We start from the raw sequence: 12,732 nt of genomic DNA, 5'->3' as shown, positions 1-12,732 counted from the left end.
ATTCTGTCTTTGTGTTTTCAGTACAATGCCTCTATCTTTATTTGTTTATCATTTATTAGCTCTTTGGGCAACTGAATGTCAAGGCTTTGTTGGCTATCTAGCAAATGAGATGGTGGCAAATGGGGCCACTTCCATGACCAGTAATTCTGTAGATCCTCAGAGAGATCTCATTTGTTGAGATGGGACTCTTTTGGGTATTTGTGTTGTGATTCTATTAAACTTGCCAGCAATTAATTGTTTTTCAGTGTTTTTGCCTAGCTCTACTGGAAAGTTTTGGGATGAATGACAAGCCTTTCTAGTAGTTCCTCAGCCCTTAGCATGTATCTAATGGTGTCAAAACACAATGATGTTGGACTGAGTGGTAAAGGTTTTAGGAAGAAATTATTACTAAGCTTGCTTAGGTGCTCTGCAATGAATTTTATGCTTTTCAGTTCTGGAGAAAATGACTTTTAGTCCTCTTGTTTTTCAGAACTTTGCTGTCACTCAAAACTAGGTTTGAGGATCCTGTCTCTTCTTTCCTTCTTGTCCCAGTTGTCACTGTGACTAGTTAATATAAGAAAAGCTCTTAAATTAACCTTCTCCAAAAGAGCTTCTGCAGAAGTCTGGCATTTGGGCATACTGAAATCACTGCTCTGATAGCTAGCCTCCTCTAGGGCTTGCTTTTCAGTGTTAAAGTGATGAATTCTAGCAAGATCTGCAGTCATTTATATTGCTTTGTACCTGACAGCACAGAAATCCCTGGTGTTTCTCAAGTCTGGATTTGGATTTTTTGTCTTTATTTATAATGACTAGATGTGTGTCATTGCCACATTCAAAAATTAATTAGGTTAAATCTATTGTTCTACTGAGGAGTGTTATATACCATTGGTGTGTCTTGTGTCCTCTTGTATGACATATGGGAACCATGCTAACGTGCTTTTGAACCCACAGCAGAGATTCATGTAATTTTCAGGAGTTAATCACGCTTTTCAGCAATATAGAAATCTCCATGGAAATACAACAGAAAGTACATTAGCATTTATTATTCGAATAAAATCCATCATAGCTCTTAGCGAGTCTTAGGTTGTATCATCCTACTTTGCCACTTACTGTGTACTCCCCTATGTCGTGTTTACTCCCTTTTCTGCTACTTTCTTAGAACACGTGTTACTCATTAGTAGCATGGATGATATGGGAAACAAGATTCTGAAATTGTATTGAATACATTCCAGATGTTCATACCAAATAAGGTTGGATCTGCGTTAAGATTTTCTTAAAGGTTTTCTTATTAATTGGAAGTGGAAGATAATTAAGCACTGAACAGTTCTTTAAAATTCTAAATTCACTAACGTTTGCCATCGTAAAGCACATTCGCAGTAAAGTTGTTATAAAAATACCTAACCTGCTTTCCTTCTTCAAAAGACTTTGCAGGCATTACACAATTAAGATATAATTGTTATAAGAGTCAGGATTTGCTAACTGTAACTAAATTCAATGTATTCACTGAACGAATACATCGTCCAAATCAGTAATAGTGAAACAAAAGCCAAACAATGACCGTACGTTACACATTTATATTCTCAGTAGGATAAGGAGTGAATCCTAAAGGCTTGCAGCTACACAAACTGGAGAAATGCGGTTTTGTATTGGCTTTCAGAGACAAGCAGATATTGCAGAGGTGATAAACGAATGGATTAGTGGTGTCCTAGAAAGGGCTTTCTGTTGGTGTTTGTTTTTCTCCTCAGAGTTGTAAATACACACTGTAGTATTTAAACTACCTAGAAGTAAGTAGATTTTTAGCCACAGGAAGGTGGTGTGGCAGGAGGATGGAAGGAATATCAGTGGGAGGAGTCTGAGAGGAGCCAGGAAGAGAGATAGCAGTTAATTTGGAGAAAAGAGAGCTCCTGCCAGTGCATTGGAGTGGCATGAGACAAGACCTGCAGGTGCAGTCGGTAATGCTGGAAAGAGATGTTGATATTGAGTGGTGAGCAGGTAGCTCAGGCTGGGGCTTGTTTAATGTAAAGAGACTGAAAGAAAGCATAAATGGAGGGCATGTGGCGGAAAGAACTGTCTCATAGCTGTACAGACTGGGTGCCGGTGGACTTCGTGATACAGAGGAATTGCCAGCACATTTAAGAGAATATTCCTGAGTCTTGAGCTCTTTGAAAGCTCCTAGGAAGAGTGTGGACCAGGGACATTTCTACACAAACACCTATGCAAAACTTGGCAGAAATGCAACGTCTAGTGTAAGCCTCTGTTACTTACCCCATCATACATTTCTGTATTTGGGTAATCTGACAGTGTATGCAGTTGGAACACAGTGGAGCTAGCCTTCAGTAGCCATTCTGATCTCCAGAGACTTTCAGAGGCTGCATTTTCGTCACTAACAATGGACTGAAAGCAACTCTGTCAGAAGAAATAACTCCCGTTTGCCTTTTCCATCTCCTTCCCAAAAAGGTTGGTTTCTTGCACCGAGCTTCTCAGAAGAGCTGTGATTTAAGGGAATGGTGTACAGAGCTGACAGAAATCGCAGTGAATCAAAGAGAAAACGTTGATGTGTGCACTTAGTGGTGGCACTGGAAGCGTAGTTGCTCAAGGATGCAAAGGGGAAGGGAGGAGAATGTACAAGAAAGGTAGGAGATTGTTTTGGGGCCTGGAGATAGGATGGCCGCTTTGTTGCAGTGGTGGTGGGTAGTTCACAGTGCTGGACATGCAGCTTGTCTGCAGTGCATTGAGGCCAGCCCTGTGCTGGCAGGCCCAGAGCCAACTCGTGTGCAGGAGTCAAGGGGCCACACTCGTGTGGCCTGGGACCCATGGCAGCCAGCCCTGTGCGGCCTGGTATGCCGCTCGGGTGTGCTGCCAGAGGGGTTACATGCGTTCTGCAGGATTTCTGGCCCGCCTCCAGATTGGATGGATAGCAGGCAGTGTGGGCATGCCTCCGTCTGCCTGTCATTGTGTAGATAAGCCCTGCTGCACGTCGTTATCCAGAATGTGAACTGCTACTCCCTTCTGTGAGTGTTTCCATTTTGCAAAGCCTGCCATGCGGAGCTCTGCCTAGCGCGCCTGGGGGTGCCAGGGAGGAGAGGACATTATAGAAAGCTCAGGGCTGTGGTAAATTAACACCTCTATTGGTCACCGTCACCTTCCTGTAGATGAGCCTTACAGAGGTGGGGAAAAACACACAACTTCCTCTAGTGAGGCAAACGTGTATCGAATAAAGACCGGCTGAAGGGGAGGGCTGGTACCTGTATTGCATGGAAACAGGTAGTCAGGAGGGGATCAAGTGCCAGGAGGGAGGTATTAGCGCTTTCTCCTGAACTTTTGCTGAAAGTATGTTTTTTGTCAGCAGCTCCATTTCCATCCTGTTCTAAGTCTTACAGCTTTATATTCCCGTGCCAGACTTTCTTTTCTTTCTGTCCTTTATATACAGGCTATCTTGCCCCATACTTTTCTGGGACCTCTCCCCCATGCTGCTATTTCTTTTTGGCGTGTGCTTACCTTTGTAAGAATTTTCTCTCTCCCTGATTTTTTTTTTTTTTTCTCTGTTATGGTAAAGGCTTCTTTACACATGTCAACTCCACTCTAGTTTGCAAGAAAAGCAATTCAACACATGGCTGCTCCTTGGCTCTCAGTTTGTTCCCCAGCCCAAGAAACGCACATATTTAGAAATTCTTTTTATGTGCAGATTGTGTAATAATTTGTTCTGCTGCAGGACTTGCACGTCAGTGGTTGGGCTAATTGATCTGCACTTGTACATCAAGAAAATGAGCCCTTGCTGCTGGCGATACTTCTATTGCAAATTCTGAATGTTTCAACTGTTACAAAGAGCAATAGTCGCAGTTTATTTTTATTGTTTATTTATTTTTTTGCTTGGACTGCTTTCATCTTACATGCATATTCTTAAAAAGTAGTAAAAAGACAAACCTGCAATCCCCCATGCAGCCAGTCCATGCTAATACCAAGCTCCTCATACAGAGAACAGGAAGTTTGTTTATCTTCTGCATCCCAAGCACAGGCATGTGTAATTTATGCCTGCAGCACTGCCTTTAATAACTGCTCCCATTCTTTGGGAGCTGGCAGGATACGTAGCACGCACCAGTGGGTCTCAGGAGCAGCCCCTTCTGCAGGACAAGACATGCACAACCCAAGGCACTGCGGAAGTATCACCATTCTCGGTGGCCTTGTTTTTTCTGTAAAATGTCTATTCTAAGATGGTCTTTGGCTTTAAATGGCCAGTTGCTAGCTGTATCTTGAGTGAGCTATCTTTTTAACCAGCGAAGTGTAAGTCAGTCCTAATATAACTAAACATGTACACCCAGGTCAAATGATCTCTAGTGCTAGCTAGATTGCTGGATGTAGATTTCACAAAAACAGAAAGAGCTCTGCTACTTGATCATTTATGCATTTTTCTTTCACTGTGAACTTTATATTACTATTATTAATAGTATATATATATTTAAAGAAACATTTTCCTTTCATTGTAGTTGCATGCCAGCCAGAGAAATCAGAATTCTGCTTTGTGGTTCTCCTTTATACAGTGTAGCTTTTGAACTGACTAGTTTGTCTAATTCTTATCTAGCTGACTCTGGTGCAAATTAGGGGTTAAGTCAATTGGCGTTCTCCTGTGACCTCCTGAATCCAAAACATACTGTATCTGTTACTGTCAGGGGTGGGTTTGAGCCATTTTGGAAAAGCAAGGCTGCTTTTCATAAATATTTGTCTTGCTTTAGTTTCCTGAGATATAGTTCAAATGTAAACTTTTCCGTATGTTTCAGCTTCTGCTGTATCTTGTATCACATCACACTGTCTCACGTACTATATGAGAGTGCAGCACTGCATCATGCTCTGGTGATTATTTAAAAGGGCGTACACTCTGTTTTGGACTAGATAGCCGTTATCAGTGTAGATAATTGCTGTCAGACGCAAAATAGACTCAGTAAACAAACATTTCATTTTATCATGTGATAAACTTCTGTTTTGTCCAGTGTATTTGAATGGTGTTCACCATAAATCAGCAGTGCTTCAAAAGCAACATACGCAACTTGCCCAAATCCTTCCTGCTGGAATTACATTATACTAGAGATTAACTTTTTCATTGTTGTATATACATAGTTGCATTTTTCAGTGTTTGGAGATAACAGTGTCTGACATAAGCAAATAATTCATATCTAAGACTAACCAATTCCTCCTAGCCACCCTGTTCTTTTTCTCCTTCAGGGTATTTTTGTCATCCCTTTTTTTTTTTTCCTTCCTTAATTTCCTTTCTGATAATGACAACACTATCTTCAATTTTAAATAATGTATTTTAAATTCAGACTTTCAGAGAGAGAAATACTTTAAGAGTTTAACATATTCAGGAGTATATGCTAAATTAAAATTTGTTCATAATGTGGATAATAAACATGATATCTCTGTTAGTATTCCCATTGGTTTTGTGACCAGAAGGGACTTTATTATTTGACAGATGGAATCTGTGAATTGCTTTTTTTCTCTAAATGATATGCATCTGTCTCTTCCCCTGCAGGTCCTGTGCCAAGGAGTGAGTGTGTGCTATCTCCTGTTAACAGTTCACACCCAGTCCATGCTCTATTGGAGAGTTTCACAGTCTTATCGGGCTGTGCAAGCCGAGGCACAACAGGCCTACCACAAGAGGTGCATGTCCTCAATCTCAGAAATCCTGAGGAAGGTCTCGACCATCATGAACGAGAGGTAAAGGAGTAACTGCTTTTCTTCCAGATCCATGACTAAAAGTGTGTCTGCAAATGGGATTATTCTAAGTTTATTTTCTGAATTGTGAACATCCAGACTATGCAAAGAAGCATGTGCAGCTTGCATTGGTATTGTCCACATATGCTTTGCATGTCATAGGAGTAAACTACTTCCATACCCAGTCGTTCTCTCTGTCACCTTTCACAACCACGAAGTATAGTTTAAAAAGTTGGTGGGGTGGGCAAAGGAAATAAGAAACAGATTGGGATCTACAAGAGGCCTTTACAGAATTGGCTGTCTTCAAAGCCAGATCATTTACCTAAATGTGTTGTAAATTAACATGAATACCTTTGGATTCTTGCCACGACCACTATAAACAAATACTAAAGTTCAGATTCTTATAGCCCTGTAATACATCTTTAGTGCTTCACTGAGTGGGGAATGTTGAGCAGATAGCAAGTGTTGCTGATTATGATAGTTCTTAAGTACAATCCAATTACTTATTTATATACATTGCACTTGGAAAGACTGGCAAGAACTTAAGCTGCTCTGGAAGCAGCAGCAGGAGAAGAAAATTTTTGATGTTAACTTCTGCAGTACTGTTGTTTACTATCAAAACCAAGTGCTGAAGTGAAAAGAAAACATTGCATGCCACAACAGCTGAGTTTCTTAGTTCATGTTCCTACAGTTATTACACACACAAATCCTGAGCACTGTTTCCCGTGAGAGCAGCGTGTGTGTGCACAGTTAGTAGAATTAGTGATGAAAGAACAAAGATGATGTTCTATCATATGGAAGCTTAGGAAAAGAGAGTCTAAATCTGTGCTGGAAGAACTTGGAAGTGGAATCTTTTATAGTGTGTTCAATTCAGGCAGATACTCTGGCCATAATCAGTTTTTCCTCTGACTTCAATAGCAGCCTTGTTGTGTTTATACTGTATTTAATTCAGTGTTCAGTGTATGCATCTGTAGAACTTCAGCTGTTGTATGTTTTCAGTATTTACACTGCCTGAAAGGTCTAGTGTATGATTAAAGAGAAGATACTGTTTTATTTGGAAGGCATCTCATTGATGGCCTTTAATCAAAAATGTCTGATCAACTTCAGTTCAACTGTCATAGAATGAATAGAAAAATAATATTTTCTTCCGAGAATGAGGAGCAGAGATTCTATTGTTGTTATCTTAAAACTTGTAAGGCATTGGGTTGTTGTGAATGACTATAACTACCCTTTTTACAGCCAGCTTTTTAGGCATGAAAAACTGTTTGAAGTTGAAACCTGTGCAGTGTAGTTTCTTATGGAAACCAAAAGCCTTATGTAGTTCTGCTATGCCTTTATTAGTGCCTCTCTTGTCACCCAGGAACTTTTAAATCTGTTGGAAAGTTTCAGACAGATTTACTCTGACAGGTAGGTCTCACAAGGTAATCACAAGTTCTGTTAAAAATATGTAGAAGAACATCCTCACTGTAGGGACCTGATGTAGTGTTAATTGTAAATTAATAGTGGCCAAAGGGTGCCTGAATGTGAGGTGAAGTAGGTGAACTCCAGCTTTAGCATCTCCCAAGGGGCCAGAACGAATCAACTGCAAGGCTTACATTTGCATGAAACTAAATGTTATCGTGTCAAAGTATGCTCTTACCATGAATTGTGTAGCAGTGCAGTTCTTACAGTTATGCACACACAGCATGAACTAGAGCCACATACACGCAAGGCTGTAGACTGTGCTAGTACTAATTGTCTTGACAACATAATAGAAAATTTAAATTAAAATTTAAAATTTAAATTTAAAATTTAAATGCATAAAGATTAGTTATTGTCTAGTAGAAGGATACTGCATGTGCCTGTTCTAATGTGTTCTGAAAGCAATTGGCCCAGTCTTTTCTGTATAGTTCTGTGGTATACTAATGCTAATACGATGGACATAGAATATACTCCACAATTTGCAGCCCATAGCCACCTGCTCCCAACTATTTTCCAGTTGCAGCCTTCAGAAATCGCTGCTCTGAAAATGAATGGGAAGCTACAGCAAGGCTTGCTGGTGACAATGTAGAGCAAGAGAGTGTACACAACTTGGAAAGATCAGGTTTTACTTGTAGGACCGGAGTCTGAAAACAAAAAGCGAATATCTTTTCCATTATTATACAGATCAACTCTGAGTGCCCTTTTGTCTTGAACTAGAATTTCTCATCACTTCAAGTTAAATTAATTTGATTTACCAGCTGAGGTTTTTCCTGTTGCCTGCAAATATTGATAGCAAAGGTAGAGATATGTCACACAGTATAGATAATATGCTCCAGTATAAAAATATTTTTTGACAGTACACTAGTAGAATCTGCAGCCTCAAAATACTACTAGTACTAGATGCTGTGAAATTACACATCTCTTACATCCTGGAAGAAGTGTAAATTTCCTATAGCAAATTCTTTGGAGAACATACAAAGTTATCCTGGTTCTCTTCAGTGTGCAACATACATGTTTAATTAATTTAACTTGCTTGGCACTTTTGTACAATAGACAACAAACATTCACAAACTTTAACTTAGAAAGGGTGGCTGATGTAGGGGAAGGACGTGGCAGAGCAATGTGTTCCTCTGTAACATGTGCAGACTTCTTTATTTAATGATTAGTAAGGTTTGGCTGACCAGAAATGTGTGGGATTATGTATTCTGAAGTTTGCACATCTAAATTGATAACTTAGCACTTTCAGGTTAAGACTGACATCTCATAGATAGAAGGTCATGCCATGAAATGCTGCAATCGTGTCTCTGTTCTCCAAGGAATTTATTTGTATTTTACATTGTTTATCTTAGTTGATAGGACATCTTGTTTGTTGAGACTGTCAAGACATTTTCTCCAAGAAAGAACCCCAAAAGTTTCAGTGTTTTTGAAATATTCCTTAGAACTGTCTTTTATGGCACTTCATATTGGCTGTGCTTTATCGTAGGAAATAGAATACGGGTGCGTGTAATAGCCACAAGTGTTTTTATTGAGCTTGGCATGAAAAATGCAAGCCTTCTTTGTTTATTTTATTTGATCAAATATTCCTGGGGAAGTGAGAGCATGTGTGCATTTCTGTACTGATCTGGGGCTCAGCTGAAAGCCAGAACTGCCAAACACTTACAGGAACTTTCTCTGTGGCTTTTGGTGTCTTTACTGCTCAAGTTTCCTAGTTTTCAGAAGAGCTTGCTTTCTTGTGAGGCTATTCATTCTGGGAAAGAATTGTTATGTTTCGAGCAATTTGCACCAGAAAAAAGCGTGTAGAAAAGCTTTTTTCTTTTAAGATTAAAGTCACTTCTTAAACACATATGTTATAGAGTCTTCAAGTGATGTGAGATTCTTTTAAGAATATCAACTGACATTATTTTGTTCAATGCCTGTTGCGTTTCCCTGATCTGCTTCAGGCATGCAGTCACAACTGAAATAGTTAAAGGTGGAGCAGGGGAATGTAAAATTATTCTCATGTGGGTACTTAGGATTTGAATACATGTGACTACACGGAATCAGAATTCCTGGCAACAGATTCACTATTGTTTTCTTGACATCCTCATCCTCAATAGCTTTAAGATGTTATGCCTGATACAGATGTTTAACATGTGTTATGCGAAATGAAGGCAGGAAAAGCGAGGAATCCTCTTTATTTTTATAATCATGATTAACGCTTCTGAGGCTGTAATAATTCCAGTCTTTCTTCTCAGTATTGTGTGACAACAAATTCATAAGAGTTTATTATTTTCCTTTGTGAGCAGACCTGATACTAAAATGCATGTTAGTTCCTATTGAGTGGGCTAATTATTATAGTTGGGCACTTACTAGGGAAGTACCTTCAGGTTCCTGAGCTGGCCTGCTTAAAGCCATAAAATAATGTGCAAAATTGTTGAAGTCCAACATTGTAGGATTTTCTGAGAATTTGGAGAGCTGTAAAAATGGGGCAGGAAGAGACAATGAAATTGTCACCTGATAACATTTTTCTACATCCTGACTTTTGCTGTGCATCCTGAATTCAGGGTCGTTCTGTGTTGGAATGATTCAAATTTTAGGACTTTGAAGATCCTGGATCATTTTGCTTAGATTTCTATGTATTGGTTAGATTTCCCCATGTGTTTATTTAAAGTACTTTCTGAAGTTTATTTCAAAAGTTTGTCTCAACATACCTCTAGGAATGCAGCTATATTTTTGAGCTGTGCATTTTTATATGCCAGATGCTGCATTAGCATTTGTCCATAAAGTGTATGTACCTAAAATTAATGAACTGGGTGGCCAAGCTTTAAATGGTTTTAAATACTTTCAGATATTCTAGTAGCTTACAGCAGTGCTTATGTTACTTGATACGGTGCATGTGGAGTCTGAATAAATGTGCCTTTGGTGTCTTGTCACCTTTACAGCAAGATTTATTTGTTTGTTTTTTCATCTGTTCTGTGAGGTGGTGGTCTTGCAGAAAGGTGTGCGTGTTATAACCTGGTGGAAATCCATTGCCAACAGTATGACACTGTCGGAAGTCTCTGCAGAAACAGCATGGCAGATACCATTTGGTATTATAACTTCCATGCCAATTTTCTTAATTTGAAATGCTTGGATAATCACCATGTTTCCTTTTTCACGCTTCCTCTTGATTGTACTCGTTAACTTTCATTTCTCTCCCTGCATAATTTATAGATTGTTATTCTTTCTGTCCTTTGGGTTTTAGGCTTTGTTTTTTATGATTTTCAGAGCAAGGTTCCTTAGATTACTCAAATTACACAACAGCGTGCCATGGCCATGTTGGTGGAAATATTTGTTTCATGCTCAGGCACACAAAGATCTGAGGGAAGCCTTGAGAAAGAGCTCTAATAAAGGGGGTTTGCTTTGAGTGTGGTTAGATGTGCCAACCTGCTGCACCTAGGCCTTGAAATCTTGGCAGCCACATAGGAAGGGAATTCAAAGTTTGTTATTTGACAGTGTAGTTAGTGAAGTTTTTGTTACTCAGTCATTTCTTTTATTTCAGTTTATGCTTATTTCTTCCTCTAAGAATGTGTTTTTTTTAAAACAGGTTTTGATTTAGTGACAATCAAATGTCAGTTTGAGGTGTTTTAGTCTTAGTGTCTGAGGCTCAGTAAATATAAAATGAGCTTCTTTTTCTCCTGAGCTTTTTAGTGCCGAGCTCTCAGTGTCAACATGACCAAATAGTCAGAAATTGACAGAAAAGATGGGCTGGTTTTATTTGAATTTTTGAAGCACCTGGCAGAGTGGACTTAAAACCTTTCTGGCAACCTCTTCTTCCTAACTTGATTCTCCTCTGTCCTCTTTCAAATTGAAAGAATTGGATTGTAATCCTATGCACTACTGAAATTCATAATGAATCAAAAGGCACAGATATAAAAAGGTTGTTTTATTTCTGTGAGATTAAACTAGACCACAGTTTTCACTGTCACCATCAATGCTGTCTGTGCACTGCTGTATCACTTGGCTACACAAAGTGATGATTCTAGTAAGCTGATCACAGTATGTGGTACAAAATTCAGGCTGGGAAATACAGGGGATGTTGCTCGGTTTGCCATACTGTTTCCATCTGCCCTATGCTCATTAGCTGTGGTACAGTGGGAAGCTTATGCTGCTGCATTTGGGCATGTTTGGTGGCTCTGGTAGGCCAAAGGGATCTGTTTTGAAGAAAAATACTTGCTGTTTTAGAAGAAACTTTCATAGATAAAAGCAAAGTACTGTGCCTTTGTTTCTGCAAAAGATGTCAGCATTGCAAAGGTATACTGCTGAGTTTACTTCTCTGTTTTCTGAACACCTTTGCTTGGTTGCAGTAATGAATGTCTAACTACGACAGCAAACTTGCAAGAGGCCATGCAAAGGTACACAGGGTTTCTGAAGCAGGCATGGCATGGATTACCTGCAGTGAGATGGCCTGAGAGAGGAGTGGTGCTGCCCAGAATATCTGGGGATGAGGAGGAGGTGGAAAATGTTCAGCTTCTCTGGGGATGGAGAAGTCAGAGTTGAGACTTCAGATGAGAGGAACAGTAACTTGGAAGTAAAGCATTTTGCTCCAAATGCGAGAGGGTAAACCCTAAAGAGAAGGCTACAGCATGGGATATCTTAATTGCTTTGATGACTGAGCATGACATCGCCACATCTTTAAAAACAAAAAAACACCTCAGCCTTCATTCAAGGAAGGCCTACAACCCTCTTTTCCCGCCCCCAACCCCCCATACCCACCGTTTTTTTTCTTAGCACTTTAAAGCATCTGTGCTTGTATAAAATTCAGCCTTTTTTAATGTGGGTTTTTTTGTTTGCCCTGGCCTGCAGTTGCTGTGGGTTGTTTTCAGTCAGCTCAGGAATTGCTGGTCACTGAGTTTGGCAATCATTTCACACTCTGCCCACCAAAACTGCCAAAGGAAGTCCTGTGTCTGCCAGAAGAGGCTGTTTGTGCAGAGCTGCTGTCCTGCAGGAGCACTGCCTGGTGCCTGACTACTCTTAAAGAGACAACAGTAACTTCACACTACTTGAAAAGTGCAGGGCAAACCCTTAGTGTTTTTTTATTCAAGAAATGGAATTCTTTTCCGTGCATGGAAAATGAGACCTATTCTGTTTCACAGAGCTTCTTGGAACGGAGTGTGAAGTAATGCCAAGGCCCACTTCAAGAGGCCAAGGGGTTCAAAGGAAAAATATCAGAATGACTTTTCTGATTGCTTGGAGTTTTCGGTTTTGCTGACTGTCTTTAAAATATCCTGTTAGGAGCTGAAAGTTGGACTGTCTTACTGATGTTTGTTTTCCTCTCCTGTGTGTGCCCACAGATGCTACTTTGCTGTTACAAGATTGTAGAGAGAACTAGGCAGCTGTTCCAGCCTTCACTGCTGGCTTTACCAGTCTTCCTCCTTCTCTGCTTCTCATATGTGTATAAGTACATTGTGCACATGTACATGTTCTTTCAGGCAAATGCATGTGTTGTGATTTTGATCATAAACTATGATCCAAATTCTTGATCTCTAGTTCCCTCCTTAAAACCCCTTTCTATCTGATGTGGCTTGGAATATTTATTAATTACTTCTTTGTCTATAGCTACTTTAC

General features: G+C 39.7%; 1 protein-coding gene across 2 annotated transcripts in view; it reads left to right on the top strand.

Moving 5' to 3' along the window:
- The window catches only part of TGFBR3 (transforming growth factor beta receptor 3), a 117,496-nt gene that overhangs the window by 44,610 nt on the left and 60,154 nt on the right, over positions 1 to 12,732 (top strand). For both annotated transcript variants that reach the window (XM_048944777.1, XM_048944776.1), the window contains one exon: positions 5,504 to 5,688. In XM_048944777.1, coding sequence (XP_048800734.1) covers positions 5,504 to 5,688 — 185 coding nt within the window. The remainder of the gene's footprint in view (positions 1 to 5,503; positions 5,689 to 12,732) is intronic.

The sequence above is a fragment of the Lagopus muta genome, chromosome 5, assembly GCF_023343835.1.
Source record: "Lagopus muta isolate bLagMut1 chromosome 5, bLagMut1 primary, whole genome shotgun sequence".
Classification (NCBI taxonomy): domain Eukaryota; kingdom Metazoa; phylum Chordata; class Aves; order Galliformes; family Phasianidae; genus Lagopus; species Lagopus muta.
The sequence above is the reverse complement of the archived record's forward strand: the minus strand, read 5'-3'. Positions and strand labels throughout refer to the sequence as shown.